Raw genomic sequence first — 27748 nt, 5'->3', positions numbered from 1 at the left:
AGTTGAATGGCACTCTGACTTGGAACTGTTCCTACTTCATGACTGGTTATAAATTCTGGAAGTTCCTACCCACCAAGATTGTGGGAATTACTTCCACCAGAGAGGCTGCAGTGATTCAGGAAGTTACAGTTAAAGCCAGAAGTTTACGTACACCCTAGCCAAATACATTTAAACTCAGTTTTTCACAATTCCTGACATTTAATCCTAGAAAACTTTCCCTATCTTGTGTCAGTTAGGATCACTACTTTATTTTAAGAATGTGAAATGTCAGAATAATAGTAGAGAGAATGATTTATTTCAGCTTTTATTTCTTTCATCACTTTCAGAAGTTTACATACACTATTTTAGTATTTGGTAGCATTGCCCTTAAATTGTTTAACTTGGGTCAAATGTTTTGGGTAGCCTTCCACAAGCTTCTCACAGTAAGTTGCTGGAATTTTGTTCCATTCCTCCAGACAGAACTGGTGTAACTGAGGTAGTTTTATAGGCCTCCTTGCTTGCACATGCTTTTTCAGTTCTGACCACAAATTTTCTATCGGATTGAGGTCAGAAAATGATGTCAAGTCTGGTTCATCATTGGGAGCAATTTCCAAATGCCTGAAGGTGCCATGTTTATCTGTACAAACAATAGTACTCAAGTATAAACACCATGGGACCACGCAGCCGTCATACCGCTCAGGAAGGAGACACATTCTGTCTCCTAGAGATGAACGTACTTTGGCGCGAAAAGTGCAAATCAATCCCAGAACAACAGCAAAGGACCTTGTGAAGATGCTGGAGGAAACAGGTGGACAAGTATCTATATCCACAGTAAAACGAGTCCTACATCGACATAACCTGAAAGGCTGCTCAACATGGAAGAAGCCACTGCTCCAAAACCGCCATAAAAAAGCCAGACTACAGTTTGCAAGTGCACATGGGGACAAAGATCTTCCTTTTTAGAGAGATGTCCTCTGGTCTGATGAAACAAAAATTGAACTGTTTGGCCATAATGACCATCGTTATGTTTGGAGGAAAAAGGGTGAAGCTTGCAAGCCGAAGAACACCATCTCAACCGTGAAGCATGGGGGTGGCAGCATCATGTTGTGGGGGTGCTTTGCTGCCGGAGGGACTGGTGCACTTCACAAAATAGATGGCATCATGAGGAAGGAAAATTATGTGGATATATTGAAGCAATATCTCAAGACATCAGCCAGAAAGTTAAAACTCAGTCACAAATGGGTCTTCCAAATGGACAATGCCCCCAAGCATACCTCCAAAGTTGTGGCAAAATTGCTTAAGGACAACAAAGTCAAGGTTTTGGAGTGGCCATCACAAAGCCCTGATCTCAATCCGATAGGAAAATTTGTGGGCAGAACTGAAAAAGTGTGTGCGAGCAAGGAGGCCTACAAACCTGACTCAGTTACACCAGTTCTGTCTGGAGGAATGGAACAAAATTCCAGCAACTTACTGTGAGAAGCTTGTGGCAGGTACCCAAAACATTTGACTCAAGATGTGTAGTTTGGAGCAAAAAACAAGCTGCTGGAGGAACTCAGCCTGTTGAGCGACATCTGTGGAGGCAGCATGATAGTTGATATTTTGGATCAAAACCCTGCATTATTCCTGATGCTCAACCTCCTTTGTTCTTTCATCTGTTTTTTTTTGTTCTTGATATTTTACTTTTATTTGATTATTGACATGTATATTTTTGAAACCATTAATATAGTGTTTCCATGTAGTATACATATGGGTTTAGAGCAGAATGCAATTGTTTAACATTGCTGTTGCTGAAGTAGTACTATGCATCGTAATGTTCTTTGTGATGTCATAGACCTCCAACCCTTTAACCCTGCATTTAGTCAATACAATATTTGTAACCAATGTGCTTAGTGGATGATGTGATTGATATCCGAAGGTAGAGAGTCTTTCATGTATGTAGCTTCCCCAAAGAAAAAACTAAATACAGGAAAAAAAGTTTTAAAAAAACATGTTGATTTCCCTTTTGACCCTAATAATAAGGACTGAGAAAGATTTTAAATGATAAAATTATTTGGAAGGTAAAGAGAAATTGCTTTCTCTGATGGAAGTGTTTTATAAGGGGGCAAATCTATACAAAGATAAGCATTTTGGAGGTGATATCAGCATGCGGGTGCAGTAAATCTGTAATTGTCCATGTGGTTAATAGGAATGGAGATTCATAGAATGGATGTTAAGGGATATAGAATATGGAGAAGTAGTTAGACCTAATGACACAAATTGACCAAAGTGACTAGTGGAAAAGTCTTGAAAAGACTAACCTAGTCATTTTGTTAGGATTGTAACATTGCTCAAAATGTAATTTGATTGACAGTGAAATAGTGTTTCTGTTGATAATGCCATTTAAGCCAAACAATATAAACAGAGAGGCCATGCTATATTATGGACAACATACAACATATAGATGAACTATGATTTCTAGATTATTACTAAAAGTCTGCCAATATGAATGATAGCTTTCATCCTAACGCACACTGTAAAGTATTTAGATAGATAGATAGATATACTTTATTAATCCCGAGGGAAATTTGGTTTTGTTGCAGCTGCACCAACCAAGAATAGAGCGTAAATATAGCAATCCAAAAAACCCCAACAATTAAACACCAAAATGCAAACTATGCCAGATGGAAAATAAGTCCAGGACCAGTCTATTGGCTCAGGGTGTCTGACCTTCCACGGGAGGAGCTGCATGTTCGATGGCCACAGGCAGAAATGACCTCCCTTGCCGCCAAGTGTTGTATCACAGTGGAATGTGGCCGAAGTCCAACAGTAAAAAGTTCAATATCCAGTCTGCAAACACGTTCCTCGATCGTAATATACCCTGGATTGCACCATGCATTGTTAGCCAGAACAGTAAGCACCGAACTCCTTTACTCTTACCGCTTTCAGTGCACTTCCGGTCAGTCGGAACGGTATTACCCACCGAACTCCTCTTCTCCAAAAGTCTCTGTTGTCTCAACCCGGTCCTCTTTCCTCGGCTTTGTGATCCCCCTCTGTGTGTTTTCCTCTGGATTTCAGCAGGGGTGTCCACCGCTCCGTTCGCTAAGCCTGCCAGTCTTTGCTGTTCTGTGAAATACACAATGTGACCTTGCTTCTGTCCCGTGTGTCGGGATGTAGCCATTTCCAGCGCTAAAGAACACCCAAATAAAACTCTCTCTACCAGCATATTAGAGAGGGTGCAGCTTCGATGTGTTACTGTGTGAAAAAAAATACAAAAAATAACGTAAATTGAAAAGTAAGAAGAAGAAAGTAAGAATAGATCGGAACGGCTGTACCAGGCTGCATGCACGACCGGCACATGTGCACTTATTATTAAGTCTTTTACTTCTGATGCATTTATCCATTGGAGTCAAATTTTGTGATTTTGGTGAAAGCTATTATGCCTTAAATTAATAATTGTCTGCTTGTGGTACCTCTTGATTAAATTTAGAAGGTGCTAAAAGCAAACAGGTCAGTTCATGACAGCTGCCACTGGTCTATGAAGAAGCCTCAAACTGTCCTATCAAATTATTCAGTTTTCACTTTCAAGGCTGCCACTGTCACATGTAATTAGCCAACTGAATTGCTGAAATTCTCTGAAAAATTTCTTTTGCAATTTGACTTCATCAAAATAACTGTACGTCATTGAAAACAATGCACTGCATGAAGTTTAATGAAATTACACCATTTTGGAAAAAAAAATTAATTCCTGCACTTAACCAGAGAAATTGTTTTAATAGCAAATTATCAAATTTCCAGATAATTTGCAATCTATTTCAGTATTGGCTGATGTAGCAACAATAGGAAAGAATATCACCACAGTAGACTCTTAGAAACCATTACACTCTTGTTTTGTTCCAATAGTCATCATTGAAGTTCAGGGAATATATGATGTTGAGATGGATGTGTGCCAGGATCAATCGTTTTTCTTTTTGGCCTGGAAATAAAATGTTTTCTAAAAATACTTAATTTCATAAATGGCCACAGGATATCTTACTGTTTTTTTTCCCTCTTATCTTCCACCACCCAATATACTCGCAGTCAATGTAAAATCTTCCAGTCCTGCTTGTAGTTGAGTTGGGAAATTACTCTAGGCCTGGGTCCTGTGGGTCAATTCTGGAAATTTACTTCCTGAGATGTTGTAGGACAATAAAATGCATTATATTAAACCTTGGAATACAAATTGTACAAAGTAAGGTCAGAAATATCCTCTTACAACATTGTATTGTGCACTTGTAGCAGGAATTTTTAAATGTGTATTCATTATTTCTATGCAGAATTTGGTGATTTAAGTTGTAGGTCAGTATTATGCAAGCATGTTATTTCTGTTAGAGGAGAGAGCTGAGTTTCTGCTATGACCTAAGCTTGCAGCAGGGAAAGTAAATATGCAACTGCAAGTATTTTGAAATAATTAAAAAAAAGAGCCTGCATTGAAAGTGCTTGCTGTTCTCTGCAATTTTGCAGATACCTCAGACTCAAGACCACTGAAACAAAGCTTTGACTCATGTGCATGTAATGAAAAAATCTCTTCAAATATAAATAACAGATCAAAGAATAAAGGTAGGAATAGTTTTCTGTTCTATTCCACACTATGATTCTCCTTAAAAAAGGGATTTTGTTGAAAGGAAGTAGCAGACGGGAAGGACTTATTTTCCTTTAAACTCAATGGCATATATTGTAGGTAATTAGTAAATGTAGAGGGAAGTTTTTTTTTCCCATGTACTGTAATAGAGATTTGAAACTTCCTTAAAACCCACCATCACATGTATTGGACTGCATGTGCTAGAACATGCAGTGCTGCAGGTTTGGCTGATTTAATCAGCTGCTTTTGATCTGGCCTGAACATGATGGATGAAAAGGCTCTTAAGTCTGAATATCTATGACTGTACCTTTCTGGGTCTTGATTTTAGGATAGTTGGTACTCAAGCAAAAATTAATATTATTTTAGAACTGTAATAATCCACTGCCCAATTCTGGAAGTCTTGATGGTTCAGCAATAATTCATGTAGCATTTGATTTGCTGGGCATGTACTCTTTAAAATTAGTAGGTTCACTCTAAAATAAGTGTAATATCCAGAACAAAACTAATTAAAAATGTTTGGTATTAATAGGGAATAACATCACATTGACTGGAAAATCCACTTCATTCATTCATAGCTTGGCTTGGCAAATGAAGATTTAGGAAAGGGGCTGCCCACGTCTACTGCAGGCTCGTTGGTGGCTGACGAGGCCAATACGGGACAGGCAGGTCGAGCCACAGCGGCTGCAAGGGAAATTCAGTTCTGGGTTTGGTGCTGCTGTGTCATGGTTCTTCCTCCTTCTCCTTTTGTCCTCAATGCCAACCTTGTGTGCGTTCTTGAAGTAGGAGACAGACTGGTGAATGGTGTGTCGCGAGGCCTCGCGATCGGAGGCCAGATTAGACCACTGGCAATGGTCAATGTGACAGACAGCAAGGGATTTCTTCAGAGAGTCCTTTTACCTCTTCTTCAGTGCCCCTCTGTCACCGTGGCCAGTGGAGAGTTCACCGTACAGCACAATCTTGGGCAGGTATGATCCTTCATCGTGGAGACATGCCCTGCCCAGTGCAGCTGCGTCTTCAACAGCATGGCCTCGATGCTGGTGACCTCCGCCTGTTCGAGGACTTCAATGTTGGTGACGAAGTCACTCCAGTGGATGTTGAGGATGGTGCGGAGGCGGTGCTGGAGGAAACGCTCAAGGAGTCATAGGTGGTGACGGTAGGTGACCCAGGACTCAGAGCCGTACAGGAGGGTGGTCAGTACAACGGCTCTGTACACACTGATCTTTGTGCCTTTCTTCAAATGCTTGTTGTTCCAGACTCTTTTGTACAGCCTGCTGAACGCGCTGTTTGCCTTTGCCAGTCTGTTGTCAATCTCTTTGTCGATCTTGGCATCTGATGAGATGGTGCACCCCGGGTAGCTGAACTGGTGGACTGTCTTCAGGTCTACCTCACAGACAGTGACACAGGGAGGGTGGTAATCTTCCTGAGGTGCGGGCTGATGGAGAACTTCTGTCGTCTTCAAGTTGACTTCCAGTCTGAAGAGCTTGGCAGCCTCTGCGAAGCAGGAAGTTATACGCTGCAAGGTATACACTCTGTGTGGGCAACAAGGGCAGCATCATCGGCGAAGAGTAGCTCTCGGAAGAGGTGCTCCAATGTCTTGGTGTGGGATTGTAGTCGCCTCAGGTTGAACAGGCTGCCATCAGTGCGGTATTGGATGTAGACACCGTCCTCGTCATCAAGGTCTTCTGTGGCCGTTTCGAGCATCATGCTGAAGAAGATGGTGAAGAGAGTCGGTGCGAGGACACAGCCTTGCTTTACTCCATTGCCTATTGGGAAGGGGTCTGAGAAGTTGTTGTTGTGCCTGACTTGGCCACGCTGATCTTCATGTAGCTGGATGACCATGCTGAGAAACTTTGGGGGGGCATCCCAGTCATTCCATGATTTGCCACAGACCTTCCCTGCTCGCAGTGTCAAATGCTTTGGTAAGGTTGACAAATGTCACGAACAATCCCTTGTTCTGTTCCCTACATTTCTCTTGGAGTTGCCTGAGAACAAATACCATGTCGGTGGTGCTCCCGTTGGCTCTGAAGCCACACTGGCTGTCTGGGAGGTGTTCTTCTGCAATGATGGACACCAATCTGTTCAGGAGTACTCTTGCGAGGATTTTTCCTGCGATAGAGAGAAGAATTATCCCCCAGTAGTTAGAGCAGTCGGACTTTTCCCCCTTGTTCTTATACAAGGCAATGATGACTGCATCACGGAGGTCCTGTGGTAGTTTACCTTGTTCCCAGCAGCAGACAAAGAACTCGTGGAGTTTGGTGTGTAGCGCTGGGCCCCCACTCCAAAATAAGTGTGTAATATCTAGAACAAAACTAATTAAAAATGTTTGGTATTAATAGAGAATAACACCACATTGACTGGAAAATCCGCTATTACAGCACCATGAAGTCCTGAGTGTGCTAGGTTATTGAAGTTGCATAGTATTTTACTTTGATGCGATTACTGTGAAAATGTAACTAACCGATTGGTATTATTTCTCCTGAAGGAAAATCAGCTAAAGCTAAAATGTAAGGCAGTTCGATTTTGATTGCAAAGAGTATTAATGAGATCCAGTTTCCTTCATTGTGTATGCTACTGGTCTCCTTGCTGAAGGAAAGATATAAATACATTGGAAGCATTAAGCATTAACATAAATACATTAACCAATTTCCCCCGGGATTAATAAAGTATGACTATGACTATGAAGCAGTTCAGAGAAGTTCTGCTGGACTAACACATGGAATGTGTGGATTGTCTCTGGAGGACGGGTTGGTTAGATTAGGTTTGTTTTCACTGAAATTTAGAAAAGTGAGAGGAGACTTGCTAGGAATGCTTCAGATCTGAAGGGATTTTGACAGGATGGATATGGTGAGGATGTTTCCTTGTGTGAGAAGATCTAGAATAGAGAGTCACTTAAAAATCTACCTGTATTACCTTTCACACACTTGCTTACCTAGATCATCTACCTTAGCCTTAAAAATATTCAAAGACTGCTTTCGTCACCCTTTGAGGAAAATAGTTCAAAATCTCTACAACCCCCTGAAAAATAAAAATTTCACCTTGTGTGTCTTAAATTATTATTTTTATAACCATATAACAATTACAGCACGGAAACAGAAGATTTACTAGAATGTTACCTGGGTTTCATCTCCTAAGTTGCAGAGAAAGGTTGAACAAGTTGGGTCTTTATTCTTTGGAGCATAGAAGGTTGAGGGGGGACTTGATAGAGGTATTTAACATTATGAGGGGGATAGATAGAGTTGACGTGGATAGGCTTTTTCCATTGGGGGGGGGAGATTCAAATAAGAGGACATGAGTTGAGAGTTAAAGGGCAAAAGTTCAGGGGTAACATGAGGGGGAACCTCTTCACTCAGAGTAGTAGCTGTGTGGAATGAGCTTCCAGCAGAAGTGGTTGAGGCAGGTTCAATGTTGTCATTTAAAGTAAAATTGGATAGCTATATGGACAGGAAAGGAATGAAGGGTTATGGGCTGAGTGCAGGTTGGTGGGACTAGGTAAGAGTAGGAGTTCGGCACGGACTAGAAGGGCCGAGATGGCCTGTTTCCATGCTGTAATTGTTATATGGTTATAAAAATAATAATTTAAGACACAAGGTGAAATTTTTATTTTTCAGGGGGTTGTAGGGATTTTGAACTATTTTCTCAAAGGGTGATGAAAGTGGTCTTTGAATATTTTTAAGGCTAAGGTGGATGATCTAGATAAGCAAGTGTGTGAAAGGTAATACAGGTAGATGGGGTGCAGAGCTGAGGTTACAGTGGGATCGGCCAGGACTAGTAGAGTAGGTTTAAGAGTTAATCTACTGCAAATTCATATGCTTGTATATTGAATGGGGAATTTGCGAGGAATGGAGTTTGGTGCATTGAGAGTAATCTTGTTTTTTTTCATGCGAACTTTATATTAGCTTTGATGGCATTGGTCACTTGCTGGATGCAATCCAATGGTGATAAGAATCCTCTGGTCCTTTTTTTAAATCTATGTGCCATATATGAACCTTGACAGGTAGATTTGCAGACATTACAGGCTAGCTAATAAAACAGGATTCAGGAGCAGAAAAAGATTACTGGTGCAAGAATATGAATAGTAAGTTAATCAATGCATCTGTTATTTTAAAAAAAAGAGAATTAATAGATCTATACTCAGCAGTCATATAAATTAGCATATTAGATTAGTTGTATTAGCATGACGTTTGCTGAGCATATAGTAATTTTCACCTTTTATATATTTATCATGGATGCAAAATTATCTTAGTTTTGTTCACCTGTGTTATAATGAATGCTTTAGTATATTTTTAAAACTTTATACACATTGTCTCCCGCACCATCACCGACTTTATCCGCTCAGGGGATCTCCCATCCACTGCTACCAACCTTATAGTTCCCACACCCCGCACTTCCCGTTTCTACCTCCTACCCAAGATCCACAAACCTGCCTGTCCTGGCCGACCTATTGTCTCAGCTTGCTCCTGCCCCACCGAACTCGTTTCTGCATACCTCGACACAGTTTTATCACCCCTTGTTCAATCCCTTCCGACCTATGTTCGTGACACTTCTCACGCTCTTAAACTTTTCGATGATTTTAAGTTCCCTGGCCCCCACCGCTTTATTTTCACCATGGATGTCTAGTCCCTATATACTTCCATCCCCCATCAGGAAGGTCTCAAAGCTCTACGCTTCTTTTTGGATTCCAGACCTAATCAGTTCCCCTCTACCACCACTCTGCTCCGTCTAGCGGAATTAGTCCTTACTCTTAATAATTTCTCCTTTGGCTCCTCCCACTTCCTCCAAACTAAAGGTGTAGCTATGGGCACCCGTATGGGTCCTAGCTATGCCTGCCTTTTTGTTGGGTTTGTGGAACAATCCATGTTCCGTGCCTATTCTGGTATCTGTCCCCCACTTTTCCTTCGCTACATCGACGACTGCATTGGCGCTGCTTCCTGCGCGCATGCAGAACTCGTTGACTTTATTAACTTTGCCTCCAACTTTCACCCTGCCCTCAAGTTTACCTGGTCCATTTCCGACACCTCCCTCCCCTTTCTAGATCTTTCTGTCTCTGTCTCTGGAGACAGCTTATCCACTGATGTCTTCTATAAGCCTACTGACTCTCACAGCTATCTGGACTATTCCTCTTCTCACCCTGTCTCTTGCAAAAACGCCATCCCCTTCTCGCAATTCCTCCGTCTCCGCCGCATCTGTTCTCACGATGAGGCTTTTCATTCTAGGACGAGGGAGATGTCTTCCTTTTTTAAAGAAAGGGGCTTCCCTTCCTCCACTATCAACTCTGCTCTTAAACGCATCTCCCCCATTTCACGTACATCTGCTCTCACTCCATCCTTCTGCCACCCCACTAGGAATAGGGTTCCCCTGGTCCTCACCTACCACCCCACCAGCCTCCGGGTCCAACATATTATTCTCCGTAACTTCCGCCACCTCCAACGGGATCCCACCACTAAGCACATCTTTCCCTCCCCCCCCCCCTCTGCATTCCGCAGGGATCGCTCCCTACGCAACTTCCTTGTCCATTTGTCCCCCCCATCCCTCCCCACTGATCTCCCTCCTGGCACTTATCCGTGTAAGCGGAACAAGTGCTACACATGCCCTTACACTTCCTCCCTTACCACCATTCAGGGCCCCAAACAGTCCTTCCAGGTGAAACAACACTTCACCTGTGAGTCGACTGGGGTGATATACTGCGTCTGGTGCTCCCGATGTGGCCTTTTATATATTGGCGAGACCCGACGCAGACTGGGAGACCGCTTTGCTGAACATCTACGCTCTGTCCGCCAGAGAAAGCAGGATCTCCCAGTGGCCACACATTTTAATTCCACATCCCATTCCCATTCTGACATGTCTATCCACGGCCTCCTCTACTGTAAAGATGAAGCCACACTCAGGTTGGAGGAACAACACCTTATATTCCATCTGGGTAGCCTCCAACCTGATGGCATGAACATCGACTTCTCTAACTTGCGCTAAGGCCCCACCTCCCCCTTGTACCCCATCTGTTACTTATTTTTATGCACACATTCTTTCTCTCACTCTCCTTTTTCTCCCTCTGTCCTTCTGAATATACCTCTTGCCCATCCTCTGGGTCCCCTCTGCCTTGTCTTTCTTTCCGGACCTCCTGTCCCATGATCCTCTCGTATCCCCTTTTGCCTATCACCTGTCCAGCTCTTGGCTCTATCCCTCCCCCTCCTGTCTTCTCCTATCATTTTGGATCTCCCCCTCCCCCTCGCACTTTCAAATCCCTTACTCACTCTTCCTTCAGTTAGTCCTGACGAAGGGTCTCGGCCTGAAACGTCGACTGTACCTCTTCCTGTAGATGCTGCCTGGCCTGCTGCATTCACCAGCAACTTTGATGTGTGTTGGTTGAATTTCCGGCATCTGCAGAATTCCTGTTGTTTGCTTTATACACATTGTCAGTTTTCTACTTCGTTTTCCAAAGCAAGGTGGCATTTCAAATAAATCTTTATTGATTTTATTTATTGTTCTACATGTGGCCCAGGGTCGTAAATATTGTTCTTTAATGCAGAATTTGACTTTGTCATCTACAGGGCTTGTTTCCCAATCTGGAAAATCTCCAGGTCATAATCGGAGCCGATCAGAATTGCGTTGTACATTAAATGGCACGTTGGTTGATCCACAAACAAAATCCAAAAGCACATGGTATATTAATGAAGGTAATAAACAAGGAATGACCAGATTTTATCTCTACAGTAGCATAACAGTTTGTGCTGGTAACAACATGTCATTGAATATCATTCACATTATGTGTAAAATTTGTTAGTCTTGCAATGTAACACTATAGCATTAATTTTGTATTGTAAATCAAAAACACTGCAGAAGCTAGAAATCTGAAGTGAAAAAAAAAATGTTGCAAACACTCAGCAGGTCAGGCAGCATCTGTGGAAGCATAACACCTAACATTTCAAGTATGTGATTCTTCATGAGAATGCGCTATTAATGGTGTCTCCTTTCACGGATATTACTCAACTTTGAGTGTTTCCAGCATTTTCATGTTACTAGACTAGGAGCCTAAAGGTCTATTCCAGTGTTCTGGGGATGAATCTAATCCCGTCGAACCAACTGGGAAGTTTAAAGTTATTTAGTTAAATAAAGCTGAAATAAAGTGCCTTTTCAGTAAGGATCATATAGGGGCCTGTTTGAAAAACTCAACTGTTTCTCTGATGTCCTCTGAGGAAGAAATCTGTTTGTAGCAGCTGTGATATAGTTTATCTGTTTCTACATTCACACCTTAGCGATTGAGCCTGATCTAGCCAAGCAAGCTACTAGAGTCCCGATGCAACAAAGAACAATGTTCATTAAAAATACAGTTGGATAAACTGGTATTATCTGACAAAAATACGCAAGGTCCAGTCAGCCCTACATAGCTATTTATAATCGGGGCAACTGCCAAAATTTGGGAGGATTTTCTTCTAAACCTGACAGTCATTCTCACAGAATCACAGCTTTAAGTTCCTTTTTTCTGAGTACTTTCATATTCACTTTTATTAAGGCTATTAATAAATCTACTTTTGTCATCTGTTGAGTTGCGCATTTGAGGTCGTAATGATTAATTATAATTTTGGTGCTCCCTCTTTTTCCTTTGTACTGTCACCTTAAATTACTGACTTCTCTATCTCTGGGTTTTATTTGGGCAATTGGAAGCACTGCTGTACATACAGTTGTGTATAATTTAGTTATTGACATATCCTTCACTACAACAGATGAGTTTAATATTAAAATCATATTTCACAATTGAAAACAAAATTAGACAGTTATAATGTACTTTTTATCTTTTTAGGAGGTGAAGATGCAGCAAAATCACTAGTAGATACACAGTCAGACTTGAGTCAATCACCACCCTCATCACTTCAAGCCGCACTTTCAAATGAAAACAAATTCCATTCATTACCCTTCAGCCTCACCAAAAAGTCAAGTGTAAATGGAAGCATTGGCCATCCCCTTTCTTTGTCTGTTCAATCAGTAATGATGGATGTGAATACCAATACGAATGAAGACACTGAAGCGGTTAGAGTGCCACCCAAAGAGAAACCCAATCTGGAAGAGGGCTCATTGGTGCAAGTAAAGGAAAATCCTCCTCTCTATGGAGTAATTCGGTGGATTGGTCAGCCTCCTGGAGTTACTGAGCAGATAGCTGGACTTGAACTTGTAAGTAGTATGGAAATAATGCTCAAAGTAAAATTTGTAAAGGCAGCTCATATTCAACCTAGCTCACTGTCTGGACCTGCTACCTTGCAATGATTGAATCAAGTGACCCTCTGCATCCAAGAGGCACCCTGCAAGCCAAAATGGGTTCTTAGTGAAGGTTTCAGGCATTGGATTTTGATGTGATAGCTCTTGACAGCTCAGCATTGTCAAATTGCTTTGAGCTATATTTTTTTCAGTTTCTCTAATTATCATGGACATTTAAACCCCTTCAAAAATAAGATGCAGTGGATTCTGGTACACATCAGGACCTGTACATTTTGGCCCAATTAAGTAGCAGTCCCAATTAGCTGAAGTTTCATGGAAATAATTAAAAGTAATTAAAAAAAAACTATCATTTAACTGAGGAACAAATTGTGCATTTAAATAAAAAACAAAACAAATTGGAACACTATCAATACCACTACTATACTATAAAATGTGTTTTTGTTCTTAATAGTTATTGATGGAGGAATTAATCCAGTATACACTGTGTTCTTTTGATTGACTGTAAATGAACAAGATTAGCGCTGGCACCTAGTGCAGATAATGGACTGCCTTAATACAATCCTTTCAATGCTTGTCTCCTCCAAATCTTCTTTTTATTATTATTGTAATGTTCAAGATGTTTGTCAATACCTTAATTCTTTGTAGTTCCTAACTTCTTGAAGTAATGAAATTGTTTCATTTTCACTCCTGGCCACTTCTGGCATCGCGAAGCCCGAGTTATTGAAACCATAGTGAGCAAACCAGTTCTGATTTGTCTTGCTACTTATTTCTTGCCAACTATCAGTGACTTTTTGAACACAAACACACGTAACTGATGCTATTTAAACTGTTTGCTCTAAGCACGGTGTAGGGTCTAACAACGACACAAGTGCCCATGAGTGACACTAGTAAGAAACTGTTTGGCAATAGTATCCTGCCCCAATTAAATAGCATAGTATACCAAATAAACTGTGAGAATCCTGGCTATATTTTCTCAATTAGTTTTTGTTCTTTAAGAGTTGTCCCAAATAAGTGGCTGCCCTGATAACTGGAATCCACTGTATTTAATTTTTGTTGAAGTATTAGGATATAATTAAAAGCATAAAATGACTGGTGATTGCTTTTTTTCAGAGGGTCAGTGACTCTGTTTATCCTTGGCTTAGAGCTCATGATGAATGCAAAATACATCTTACCCCTCTCCTTAGCATAAGCATACGCTCTGTTGGACTCAATGAGTTCAAGGGTGAAGTGGGAGCACTAATCCAACGATATATGTTTTCTGTCTTGTCTCGGCTCTGCCCATCTGTTTGAGCACATTCGGAGAACCACGAAGTACGGATGCTCACTGGTTGTCAAGCCACTTCAAATTGGTCCAATTGTTTTTTTTTCTTCAAGCATATTTTGAAAAAAATTGCTTGGCTTGCTTTCGAAAATTGATTTGTTGGCAGATGAAATTTGCTTCTAGGTTGAGTGAGGAGTGGTGATTTTATACAAAAAGAGCATCTGTGCATATAATTCATTTTCCTTATTAAATTCCTGCTTCTAAGCCATGTTTAGTACATTGGATATCGTAACCCAATATTTATAAAATATAGTTTTAGTTTTGCTCTGAGCTTCAGTGCCTTCTAATAATCTACTGTTCAATACTGTATAACAAGCGTGGATGCATTATAAATCTTGGTTGATTGTGTTGTTGTATCTTGTCTGCCTGGCATCTCCAAATGAGATGGTATTTTCCTTTAATCTTGCAGTAGTTATACTGGGGTCTGCCAGTGATGCTACCCATTACAACAAAATTGATTTTCAGTTGGATATTGAATTGACCATTGAAATTCATTTTGTGCACAATTGTAATAGACAAAGGGGTATTTTGTTTAATTATCATCCTTTTAAAGAGAATGAGTTTAATTATGTGCATCAACTATCTCAAGATGTCCATCTACTGTATGGTCAATTAAGTCCCTTTTTTAAAAAAAGTATAGTAACTGGTGCAATGTAGGGAAGTGTAGTAGTCAGGTCACACATAGCAATTTGTGTTTGTTATTTCTGAAATGCCCAATGGATAAAACAAATCGCTGAGATGAAGGAGAGCTACCATGGATCTTTTATGTCTCTGTGGAATTTGCATCGAGAACTTCTGGCTTCATTTTGCACCTAGAAGATAGGTTCTTTATTAGCGTAATACTCTAAAATACTGTCAATTCAAATGTTTTCGCTTCAGCTTCTTTAAAGGAACATAAATCCACAACCACCTGGCTGAGAGGTGAGACCTTTCTCTGAGCAAGCTTCTCCATCTTTATAAACCTAATCTATGAGAATTCTATTGGACACTAAATATGGATTGCAGGCAGTTATTAAATACGTTTCTCACACTTGTAAGAATAGAGATGTTGATGTTTTTAGTTTTAGAATGATAGTTCTAGATTCTTATCTTCATTCAGGAAGAAGAAAGTGCAGGCTGTACGGATGGTACTTTCAAGGGAGTGCGTTACTTTGTATGTGCATCAAAGAAGGCATTATTTGTAAAGCTTAAAAGCTGCCGGCCCGACTCGAGATTTGCATCATTGCCTCATCACTCCAATCAAATTGAAAGATGCAATTCAATTGGTATTTTTTATATAGTTTTGCCTTTCCATTGTATGAGTCTTTGGTATTTCTTTAGTCATTTCTGGTCAAGGTTTCTTTACCATGTGTTTTTGACAATGCTGTTTGTTCTCTTACTAATTCATGAAAGTTTTTCGGGCTACTCCATTATTTTTCATGCAGCTGCTTGTCACAAGTGTCAGTAGATGGTATGAATTAAAGTTTTCACAGTAGGAGGTTAATGTTTATTCCTCTTCCTCATTACTCTGCTTTTTTTCTATTGATGAAATTTGCAACAGATTAAGATGTGATAAATATTTACAATTAAATCAGTTACCTGACAGAAACAGAAATTTTAACTGGTTTAGCAAAATTGAAAAGATACAAGAAATTAAAATGATCTTCACTGAAAATAAGATGGGTATTATAAATTCTGTTTAGGAATCAATAACCTGAAATGTTAATCCTGCCTTTGTTGCCATTGATGCTCCGTGACCTTTTGGGTATTATTAGTACTTTATTTTTATTTCAGATATCAAGCATCCACTGTATTTTGTGTTCATATATTTTTAAGTGCTTGGGGGGAGTGACTTAAAATGGTGGCTAAAATTGCTGCAAATATTGTACTTTAAAGAATGACAAAAGTGCCTACATTTTTGAAGTTGCTATTTGTAAACGAAAGCTATGAGGAAAAATTATTGATCAAGTTCATACCAGGAGTCGATAACTTGTGTGGGGGATTACTGAGCTATGTATTGTGGGAAGCTAGAAAGAATGAAAGTATTTGCTCTGCAAAGCTAAATTGACATAACTCACTGGAGGAACTTTATACACATAGGAAAGTAGTTCTCTGTATCATCCCTGGGCTTTTGTTCCTTTTGGGTTGTCAGAATGAGCATCAGGTTTAATATTGCTAGCACATGTTGTGAAAGTTGTTGTTTTGCAGCAGCAGTGCATTGCAATACAAAAAAATAAAAAACTAAATTGCAATAAGGAATATATTTTTTCAAAATTAATTAACAAGAGTGCAAAAAATTGTTAAGGTAGTGTGTATGTGTTCATTGTCCACTCAGAAATCTGATGGTGGAGGGGAGGAAGCTGTTGAGTGTGTCTTCAGGTTTCTCTACCTCCTTGATGGTAGCAATAAAAGAAAGCATCTCCTTGTGATGGGGGTCCTTGATGATGGATGCTGCCTTTTTGAGGCATCGCTCTTTGGAGATGTTCTCGATGCTGTGGAGGTTAGTGCACATGGCTGAGTTTACAACTTTCTGCAGCTTTTTCCCATCCTGTGCTGTTACCCCACTTTGCCAGATGTTGACACAACCAGTTAAAATGTTCACCACGGTACATATGTAGAAATCTGCAAGAGTCTTTGGTGTCATAACAAGTCTCCTCAAACCCCTGATGAAACATAGCCATTGTCATGCCTTCTTTGTAATTGCTTCAATATGTTGGGCCCAGGATAGATCTTCAGAGATACTGACATGAAGGAGCTCGAAAACTGCTCACCCTTTCCACTGCTCATCGCTCGACGTTCTTTTCTTGAATTCTGTATTCAATTCCTTGGTCTTACTAACGTTGAGTGTAAGGTTGTAGTTATGACACCACTCAACCAGCTGATCTATCTCACAACTGTACGCCTCCTCGTCACCGTCTGAAATTCTGCCAACAATAGTTGTGTCATCGGCAAAGTTTATAGATGGCATTTGATCTGTGCCTAGCCACCCAGTCGTGGGTGTAGAGAGAGTAGAGCAGTGAGCTAAGCACACATTCTTGAGGTGTACTATTGTTGACTGTCAGCGAGGAGGAAATGTTATTTCTGTTCCGCACTAACTATGACCTCCCGGTGAGGAAGTCAATGTTCCAGTTGTAGAGGGAGATACAAAGGCACAGGATTTGGAGCTTGTTAATTAGTACTGAGGATATGATTGTGTTGAACAGCAGGCTGACGTAGGTATTAGTATTTCCCATGTAACCCAAGGCCGAGTGGAGAGCCAGTGGTGTTGCATCTGCTGTAGACCCATTGTGGCGATGAGGCAAATTGCAGCAGGTCCAAGTCCTTGCTTAGCAGGAGTTGATTCCAAACACGACCAATCTCTCAAAGCACTTTATCACAGTAGAAATGAGTGCAACTGGGCGATGGCCATTGAGACAGCTTAGCTGCTCTTCTTGGGTACTGGTGTGATTGCTGCTCTTTTGAAACAGGTGGGGACTGTCGAATGCAGTAGTGAGGGATTTGAAGATGCCCATGAACACTCATGCCAGTTAGTTGCCTCGGGTTTTCAGTGCCTTATCAGGTACACCATCTGGGCCAGACCCTTTGCAAGTTGTATCCCATTGTGCAATAATACTTACAGGAAAGGGTGTATTATGGTGATTTGACAGTGCCACATTGCTTGCGGGTGCATATCTTGTGCAACTTGGCTTATGTCACCTTCTGTTTGAGTGTTGTTGACTGTACCTCCACTACATGTTTGTTGATCGTGGATGAATGGCAGAGGAGTAGCTTGTCTAAAGTTAAGTTTTGAATATATTATTCATAAAAGCAGCTGGCTAAGAAATCCATTAACAAAGCTCAAGTTCAAAGTAATGTATATGTTACCATTTGCTATCTTGAGATTTGTTTTTGTAGGCATTTATTGGAAAAAAAAGAAATAGAATAGAATTAATGAAAAGTGATGCTTAAACAGACAGAATGGCAAGCAACCATTGTGCAGATAAAAAATAATACTGAGAGCATGAGTTATAAAGAATTCTTGAAAGAATTCTATAAAGAATTCTGTACGTTATAGAATCAGTTCAGAGTAGTAGCAATTGAAGTTATCCACACCACTCATAACTGTTTCTGAACTAGTGATGTAGGATCTAAAGTTTCTGTATCACTTGCCAGGTGGTAGTTGTCCTTTGACACACCCTAAAGTTAAGACTACCACCTTGCATTTAATTTAGATAATATCATATTATGTCAATAGAGTTGGATATTAGTAACTGTAAGGAAATTGAACACGACAGAATGTGTGGCAGATATAGTTTTGAACCTCTCACTGTTACCATTCTCTGCGTTACTCTTTTTGACTTAGTGTGGAACTCAGCAGCAGAGTGCCAGCTTCTAGCTGTTTCTCAGCAGTTCCATATGGAAATCAAAGTTCAAAGTAAATTTTATTATCAAAGTACATATATGTCGTCATATACAACCCTGAGATTAATTTTCTTGTGGGCGTACTCAACAAACCTTTAGAATAATTATAACAGAATCTTTGAAAGACTGACCAACTAGGGCGTTCAGCCAGAGTGCAGAAGACAACAGACTGCTCAAATGCAAAAAGAAGAAATAATAATATAAATAAATAAGCAATAAATACCGAGAACATGAGAAAAGAGTCATTGAAAGTAAGTCCATTGGTTGTGGGAACATTTCAATGATGGGGCAAATGAAGCCGAGTGAAGTTATCCCCTTTGGTTCAAGAGTCTGATACTGGTGGGATAGTAACTGTTGCTAAATCTGGTGGTGTGAGTTCTAAGGCTCTTGTACTTTCTTTCTGATGGCAGTTGTGAGAAGAGAGTACGTACTGGATGGTTGGGTCGCTGATGATGGATGCTGCTTTCCTGTGACAGTGATTTGTGTAGATATGCTCCACGGCAGGGAGTGCTTTACCCGTGACGGACTGGGCCATATGCATGACTTTTTGTAGAATTTTCTGTTCAAGGGCATTGGTGTTTCCATACCAGACTGTGATGCAGCCAGTCATATACTTTCCACTACACATCTATCGAAGTTTGTCGAAGTCATGCTGGATCTAAGGAAATAGAGGCACTGCTGTGCTGTCTTTCTAATTGCACTTCGTATGTGCTGGGCCCAGGGCATGTCCTCTGAAATAATAATACCTCGGAATTTAAAGTCGTTAACCCTCTCCTCCTCTGATTCCCCCAATGAGGACTGGTGCATTGACCTCTGGTTTCCCTCTCCTGAAGTCTCTAATCAGTTCCTTGGTCTTGCTGACACTGAGTGAGAGGTGGCTGTTATGACACCACTCAGCCAGATTTTCAATCTCCCTCTTGCATGCTGATTCATCTACCTTTGATTGGACAATGACAGTGGTGTCATCAGCAAACTTAAATCTGACTTTGGAGCTGTGTTGAGCCACACAATCATAAGTGTAAAGCAAGTAGAGCAGGGGGCTAAGCACATAGTGTTGTGGTGCACCTGTGCTGATGGAGATTGTGGAGGAGTTGTTGTTGCCAATCCGAAGTGACTGGTCTGCCAGCAAGGAAATACAGGATCCATTTGTACAGAGAGGTTTTGAGGCCAAGGTCTTGGTGCTTATTGACTAGTTTTGAGGGAATCTGAGCTGAAGTTGATAAATTGCAGCCTGCTGCTGTATGCATCTTTGCTGTCCAGATGTTCTAGGCTTGAGTGAAGTGCCATTGAGTTGACATCTCCTGTGGGCCTGTGGCACCTGTAGGCATATTGGAGTGGATCTTAGTCACTTCTCAGGCAGGAGTTGATATGTTCCATCACCAACCTTTCAAGACACTTCACCACTGTGAATGTAAGTGTAACTGGGTGATAGAGGCAGGTCACCACGCTCTTCTTGGTCACCGGTATAATTGAAGCCTGCCTGAAGCAGGTGGGTACCACACACTGTCATGGTTAAGGATATCAGTGAACCCTCCAGCCAGTTGATCAGCACAGGTCTTTAGTACTTGGCCAGCTTCTGGCTGGGCTGGATGCTTTTTGTTGATTCACCTTTCTGAAGGCAACTCGCATGCAGGCCTTAGAGACTGAAATCATAGGATCATTGAGGGATGCAGGAGTTCATAATGATTCCTCCATGTTTTGACTGTCAAAGCGAGCATGGAAAGCATTGAGCTCATCTGGAAGTGAAGCCCGACTGTGGTTTCTGTTGCTTGATCTAACTATATAAGGGGTGATAGTATTCAAGCCCTGCCACAACTATCGAGCATCCATCGTTGATTCAAGTTTGGTGTGGAATTTCCAATTTGCCTGTGAGATAGCTTTCCAGAGATTGTACATGGACCTCTTGTAATTCTCTTGGTCACCACACTTGAATGCCTCTGATCTGGCTGCTAGTAGATTTTGGATCTCATGGTTCATCTAGAGATTCATTCTAGAAGACTGAATGATTTAGTGGGGGCACTATCTTGCCTTGTAGCTGCGTGTAAGTAAGCATATTTCAAGGTTGTACAATTTATATAATCTTTGATAATAAATGTGCTTTGAATCTTTGAATCTACAGCTGTTTTAATTAAGTTTGTTACAACCATAGTGTATTCATTCAGATCCTTTGAGTGCTTGAACACGGCCCAGTCCACTGACTCGAAGCAATCCCGTAGCAGTTCCTCTGTTTTCCATGACCACCTCTTTGTTGTCTTGATCTCTGGAGCTTTGCTCTTTAGCCTCTGCCTCTATGCAGGTCAGAGAAGGACAGCCAAGCCATCCGATTTACCAAAATGCAGTATGGGCAAGGAATGATAGGCATTCCTTAACTTAGTATAACAGTGGTCTAGTATTTTGGGACTTCTGGTGCTACAGATTATATGCTGATGGTAATTGGACAGGGTTTTCTTCATATAAGCTGGTCGGAGTCTCTGACTGATTTGAAATGTGTCGGGATGGACTGTTTCTTGTTTGGAGACAGCATCATTCAGGATCATAAGCGCTGGATTATAGTCAGCTGCTGGTGATATGTAAACTGCATATCATAAATCTGCAAAGTGGACCCACATCAAGTTAGACCGTTAATGTACTCAATGTCTCCATTAACTAAATTCAGCTTTTAAATGTTTCTGATGTTTTAAAATTTTTTTTTCAGTTTTAACTCTACATGTTTCTGTGTGCTTCATACATTCAAGGTGCTTGGTATTTTTGATAGTCAATAAACTAGCGGAGCAGGGAGGAGAGGGAGTTGGTTGGTTGGCTGTCAAATTATTCTTGAAGGTGGTGCTTGTCATTACAAGGTTTACTGTTGAGCTAAGTGCCCTCTTCTGGGCGATGTTGTTGCTGAATATGCTCCATTTTAAGGCAGACATTTTCTTGGTCCTGGACACTATTGTCCCACAGATCTCAGTGAACAAACTCCTACTCCTTGGTCTCAATGCACCACTGTGCAACTAGGTGTTGGACTTCCCAACCAACAGAACTTGGACAGGATGTACAACTGCTCCTTCCTCTCTGTTGTCCTCAACACAGGTGCCCCCCTAGGGCTGTGCACTGAGCCCCTTGCTGTACACTCTCTTCACATATGACTGCATGGTTAGATATCCAAGAAATCACATTGTCAAGTTTGCCGATGACATGACAGTAGTGGGGCTCATTACCAACAACAGTAAGACGGCCTACAGAGGAGAGATAAAAGAGCCCAAGGCCTGGTGCCAGGCAGATAACCTCATTGTCAACAAGACAAAGGTGATGGTTATGGACATCAGACGAATTTGCATCATTCATACTCCTCTTTACATCAGCACTGCAGCAATGAAAACTGTGAGCAGTTTCAAGCTCCTGGGAGGCCACATCTCGTACAACCTCTCATAGTCTCAGAACACATCCTTCACAATCAGGAAAGCTCACCAACCCCTCTGCTTTCTGAGGAGGCTGAAGATGACTGGACTATGAACATCTATACTCGTCCTTCCACAGATGCACGGTGGAGAGTGTATTAACATACACCATCTCTGCATGGTATGAAAACAGCACAGTGGCGGACAGGAAGGTTCTAGAATGGATAGTCAAAACTGCCCAATGCAACACTGGCACCAACCTACCTGCTGTCAAGGACATATATACAGAAAGGTGCCAGGAAAGAGCCAGTAACAACATGAAGGGTCTCACCCACTCTGCTCAAGGACTGCTTGCCTTACTTCCATCAGGGAGGAGGCTATGTAGCATCCATGATGGACTACAAGACACAAAAATAGTTAATTTCCCCAAACAGTAAGAATGATTAACACTTCCACCCACTAACTCACCCCTCCCATTTCTGCCGCCACCACTACATTATCATTTCCTCTTAGAGTTGCCGTATGCACAGACACTCCTGTGCCTAGCATTACTTTATGGACATACAATCTATCTATATAAAAACATAAGAAATAGGAGCAGGAAAAGGCCATCCAGCCTGTCGAGCTTGCTGCACCATTCAATAAGATCATGGCTGCTCTGACCATGGACTCATCTCCACCTACCTGCCTTTTCCCTGTAGAGCTAATTCCCCTACTATGCAAAAATCGATCCAACCTTGCCTTAAGTATATCTACTGAGGTAGCCGCCACTGCTTCCTTGGGCAATAAATTCCACAGGTTTACCACTCTGAGAAAAACAGTTTCTCCTCAACTCCATCCTAAATTTACTCCCCCGAATCTTGAGGCTATGTCCCCTAGTTCTAGTTTCACCTACCAGTGGAAACAACTTTATTGCCTCTATCTTATCTGCCCCTTCCATAATGTTATATGTTTCTATAAGATCTCGCGTTCTTCTGAATTCCAGCGAGTACAGTCCCAGGTGACTCAATCTTTCCTCAGTCTAACCCCGTCATCTCTGGAATCAACCTGATGAACCTCCTCTTCATTATTTCCAAACCCAGTATATCCTTCCTCAAGTAAGGAGACCAGAACTGCACGCAGTGCTCCAGATGCAGCCTCACCAGTACCCAATACTGTTGCAGCTCAACCTCCCTGCTGTTAAATTCAATCCCTGTAGCAGTGAAGGCCAACATTCCATTTGCCTTTTTGAAAGCCTGCTGCACCTGCAAACCAACCTTTTGCAATTCATGCACAAGTACTCCCAAATCTGTCTGCACAACAACATGCTGCAGTCTTTTGCCAGTTAAATAATAATCTGATCTTCCATTTTCCCTTCCAAAGTGGATGACCTCGCATTTACCAACACTGTACTCCATCTGCCAGACCCTTGCCCACTCTCTTAACCTATCTATATCTCCCTGCAGACTCTCCATATCCTCTGCACAATTTGCTTTTCCACTCAATTTAGTGTCATCGGCAAACTTGGATACGCTACACTCAGTTCCCTCTTCCAACCCTTGCAGCACACTGCTCACCACTGCAGACATCCCACCCTGCAAAAACTCATTTCAGGGAGGTAGCACCATCAATTTGCAGGAGACTCCCGGAACTTCCGGGAGAGGTGGGATGTCTGCAATAGAGTAGCTCCTTAGCAGCTAGCCAGCTAGTTTAAATAACGTTAGCTATGCTAATAAATGAATGACACCTGTTAAACAACATGTCATTTACAGTCTTAACACACCATGGGCAATAGAAAAGTCACTGTTGCAAACAGTGCAGCGAGCAACGCTGTCGTTATTTTGACCCCTATTAGGCAGGGCTACAATTTAGTGTAGTCTGGGGTGACGTACGTTTTATATATTTTTTTGGAACACTCTGCCATGGCGCGCGTGCGCTTGCTCTCGGTCACTCGTGCGCTCTCTTGCTTTCTCGCTCGCGCGCTCTTGCTTGCTTGCTGTTGCTCGCTCTCAAAAAAAATTGATTTCCGTGATATTGTATATAATTTGCAGGCATCAGGGAGCCGCTATTAATATGAGGGAGACTCCCGGAACTTCCGGGAGAGGTGGGATGTCTGCCACTGATTGCCAACCATACATCCCAAATCTGCATTCTATTTGGTTAACCAATTCTCTATCCATGCTAATACATAATCCCCAACTCTATGCATCCTTATCTTATGGATAAATCTTTTATGTGGCACCTTATCGATCGCCTTCTGGAAATCCAAAGAAATAACGTCCATCTATCCACTACTGTGCTTGTTACATCCTCAAAGCTATCATGTATTCATACTTATTGTGTTTCTTTTGATTGTGTTCTGATTGTGTTTTTATGTGCTGCATTGGATCTGGAGTAACAAATATTTTGTTCTCATTTAAACTTGTATACTGAAAATGATGTTAAACAATTTTGAATCTTGTGTTGGAAGGCAGCCAGTGTGCACGGTGTATCCACTTGCTGAAAATTCCAGGCCACTTGCTACCGTGTCTGGAATGAAATAACAAACAGAAATGCTGGGGTACTCAGCTGGTCAGGGAGCATCATGGTAATAGAAACGGTTACCATTTCATATTAATGACTTTTTATCTCTGCTCTGCAGAGTGGATAGACAAATAGGTGGCTTGCTTGTATTTTACCCTGTCAAAATGCAGTTCAATTGGATTGAACTCCTGAACACTTGGGGCTCATAATCTTTGGGTTTGCTGATCTCCTTAGCAATTTGAACTTTGATAATTAAGGAAAACTACTGGTGTTTCATTAGTGTTTTCCAAAATACAGTGCCATTTCAGGTGACTATCAAAACAAAATCACTCCTCTTTCCTGTTTTTTTTCCTAGTACCTCAGTATTCAGATGTTTTCTTACATTTGCAGAACATTAAAATGTAGATATGGTTTTACCTGTCTGATTTCTCCGTCCTATGATTTATAATCATGATAGTACAGCTAGATTGCAGCAAATAGTTAATTAAAAAAAGATTGCTGTTTTATCTGAAGCTTCATCCTGTAGCACTGAGAAAAGCCTGCTCAACTTAATTAACATTACATCAAGTAATGTTTTTCATCCCTAGCGCTTAATGTGTTTGTATAGAAATAGTTTAACATTTTTTGGTGTGATTGATGTTTGTAATTAGGTGCCACTTTATGATCATTGATGTAACTATGTACTGAATTGATATTCAAAAACACTTAGCTCCGTACCGTGCATTTCTTCATAATCAGTAATGCAAAAAAACTTTGTTTTTGTTTTAGCATTTGGAGGATACCGAAGTGAAATAGTTAAAGAAAACACTCCTCCCAAGATGGAGAAGGAAGGCCTAGCCATAATGGTTGGAAAGAAAAAAGGCATTCAAGGGCATTACAATTCCTGTTATTTGGACTCCACATTGTTCTGGTAAGCATGTATAATTGCCTTGCTATGTGTGGTTCTGAACTTGAACCAATGACTTTCTCCTGGCCCCGTTTCTCATTCTGAGTCTGTATAGTTTAATACGTTAGTGTAGCGGTTTGGGCTTTCTGGTGTTTGGAGTTCAATTCCAGTGCCGTTCAGTACCTGTGGAATGCATGGGTTTTCCCTGGGTGCTCTGGTTTCCTCCCACAGTCCAAAGACCTACTGGGTAGGTTAATTGGTCATGTAAATTGTCCTGTGATTAGGTTAGGGTTAATCGGGTTTGTTGGAGGTTACTGGGGTGTCATGTCTCAAAGGGCCAGAAGGGCCTACTGCACATTGTATCAATAAATAAAATGTGACTCATTCCTTGTCATCCTCCAGTCCATCTGTCCTGATCCTAGGATTGGAAGGGCATTAACTAAAGAACACTGGGAGGGAGGAGGCAGAGGCATGGATGCTGATTATTGTATGTTACAGGTTTAATGTAGGAAAAGATAAATCTTAGTACACATGTTGATACATTTGTAGCTGAAATAGTTAACCAAATTTATATTTAATGATGCTGTAATTAAGTATTTCCTTATGATTTAACATATTTTCTTCACAGTATGTTCGCTTTTAGCTCTGTGTTGGATACTGTATTACTTAGGCCTAAAGAAAAGGATGATGTTGAATTTTATACTGAAACACAAGATTTATTAAGGACAGAAATAGTCAATCCTTTGAGAAAGTAAGTACAATGAGGTTTTATATAATTTCAATATTTATAGAAGCATAGTTGAATTATTTTGAATTTCAGATATAATTGAAGTTTAAAACAGATGCCAAAGTCTTGAATTAATATACAGTCAAAAGAAAATGGAAATTTCTGAGGAATGTTAACTTGAAAATCTGTTTTTCTGTTTTCAAAAAATGCGAAATATTCAGTGGAGTGTAAGTTTTTGTCAGGGAAACTTAAAAGTAAATTAAACTTCATTGTTGAAAACCATATAGGGACAGCATTTGGATTAGTTGAAAACTTGTGACTGTGATGTCTGGCATACTGCTTTCATTCATTGTTACTAGAAAACTGTCCTCCTCTCTTCTAGTCATGGCTACGTATCTGCTACTAAAATAATGAAACTTAGAAGAATTCTTGAAAAGGTTGAGGCAGCTTCAGGATTTACCTCAGAAGAGAAAGGTGTGTCAACTTTGTGTTTTGGTGTGTGTATGGTTTCAGTTTAAAATTGAGGAAGAGGGATTTCAGTGGAATCTATTAAAGTTTCATAATATTTAGTTTTTTAAAACTGTGCAATATTTAATACATTATGATTCTACTATAGCTTTGAAAATATTTCCTTGTATTTTCAATTATCACTGAAAATATTTCTTTATCTGTTCATCATTCACAGGCAATTGTACTTCTTTCAGACTCCTTTCTCAGCCAAAAATAATTTTACATCTGCCATGTTCCAGTCACAGTAGTCAGACCTACAGCAAAATTCTCATGTTTTACCTGCAACCTAATTGCTTAACCTCACTCTGAGTTCCTTGTATTGTGAATGTAATTTTACAGCTTTGTGCTTTGAATTTATTCACCAGGAACTAGGTTGCGACACTCGAAACTTAAATCTGATCTTGACTTGGATGGTATTATTTTAAGTTGCCTTAGAAATATGCAGACCCTTGCATTTGGCCAGCTGTGAAAGATCAGAGTGCAGTTAATTGAGCTGCTGCCTGATAGCTCCAGTAAACTGCGTTCAGTCATGATCTCTGGTGCTGTCTGTGTGGAGTCTTTGCCGCCTTCCTGTGATGGTGTAGATTTTTTACGGATGCTCTGACTTCTTCCCATGTGCCGGAGATGTGTGGGTTGCTAGGTTAGTTGTCCATGTAAATTGCTCCTAGTGTAAGTGGAATAGGAACGTATAAAGAATAGGTCAGAGGGAAAATTAGTGAGGAAATGGGATTATTCTGTGACCCACCATTAATGCTTCTCTCCTCTGTAGAAAGGAAATATGGAAGTTTACACATGCAAGGGTTTTGAGTGTTTAGAACATTTGAGCGATAGCAATTTGGGTAAATGCTGATACATACCTACTGAACATCTGAGTCTAACTTAGTTAAATTTTAATTGTATGGCTTCATATGTTTGACTACCTAACCTATGTTGCAACATGTATCTTGTAGATCCAGAAGAGTTTCTCAACATTTTGTTTCATCATATATTGAAGGTCGAACCTTTGTTAAAAATCAGGTATGTAAATTTTTATCACATTAGAGTTATCTTCTTTGGCACTCATTCACTCTGTTTAAGGTTTAAGCTGCATTTGATACAAAAGTTTGAGCAGTGCCGTTTAGGCCTAAAGAGGATAATGTCAATTTGCTAAGGACAGAAATTCTCTGTGCTTTGTGAAAGCAAGTGTAGTGGAAAATCTTGGTTATGCTCACTTATGTTATCTAAGATATCGTATTGACTGAGTTTTTCTCATCCAGTT

The 27748-nt window shown here is 40.7% G+C and overlaps 1 protein-coding gene across 3 annotated transcripts in view; it reads left to right on the top strand.

Moving 5' to 3' along the window:
• Positions 1-27748, top strand: part of cylda (cylindromatosis (turban tumor syndrome), a) — an 83161-nt gene that overhangs the window by 23371 nt on the left and 32042 nt on the right. For 2 of the 3 annotated variants that reach the window (XM_063066886.1, XM_063066885.1), the window contains exons 5-12: positions 4459-4554; positions 11122-11247; positions 12372-12739; positions 15205-15370; positions 25136-25277; positions 25882-26004; positions 26363-26454; positions 27441-27507. In XM_063066886.1, coding sequence (XP_062922956.1) covers positions 4459-4554; positions 11122-11247; positions 12372-12739; positions 15205-15370; positions 25136-25277; positions 25882-26004; positions 26363-26454; positions 27441-27507 — 1180 coding nt within the window. The remainder of the gene's footprint in view (positions 1-4458; positions 4555-11121; positions 11248-12371; positions 12740-15204; positions 15371-25135; positions 25278-25881; positions 26005-26362; positions 26455-27440; positions 27508-27748) is intronic. The other variant, XM_063066888.1, reaches the window with a different exon arrangement.

Source organism: Mobula hypostoma, chromosome 14, assembly GCF_963921235.1.
Source record: "Mobula hypostoma chromosome 14, sMobHyp1.1, whole genome shotgun sequence".
In the NCBI taxonomy this organism is placed as follows: Eukaryota; Metazoa; Chordata; class Chondrichthyes; order Myliobatiformes; family Myliobatidae; genus Mobula; species Mobula hypostoma.
Note: the sequence above shows the minus strand (reverse complement) of the source record. Positions and strands in the feature narration are given on the sequence as shown.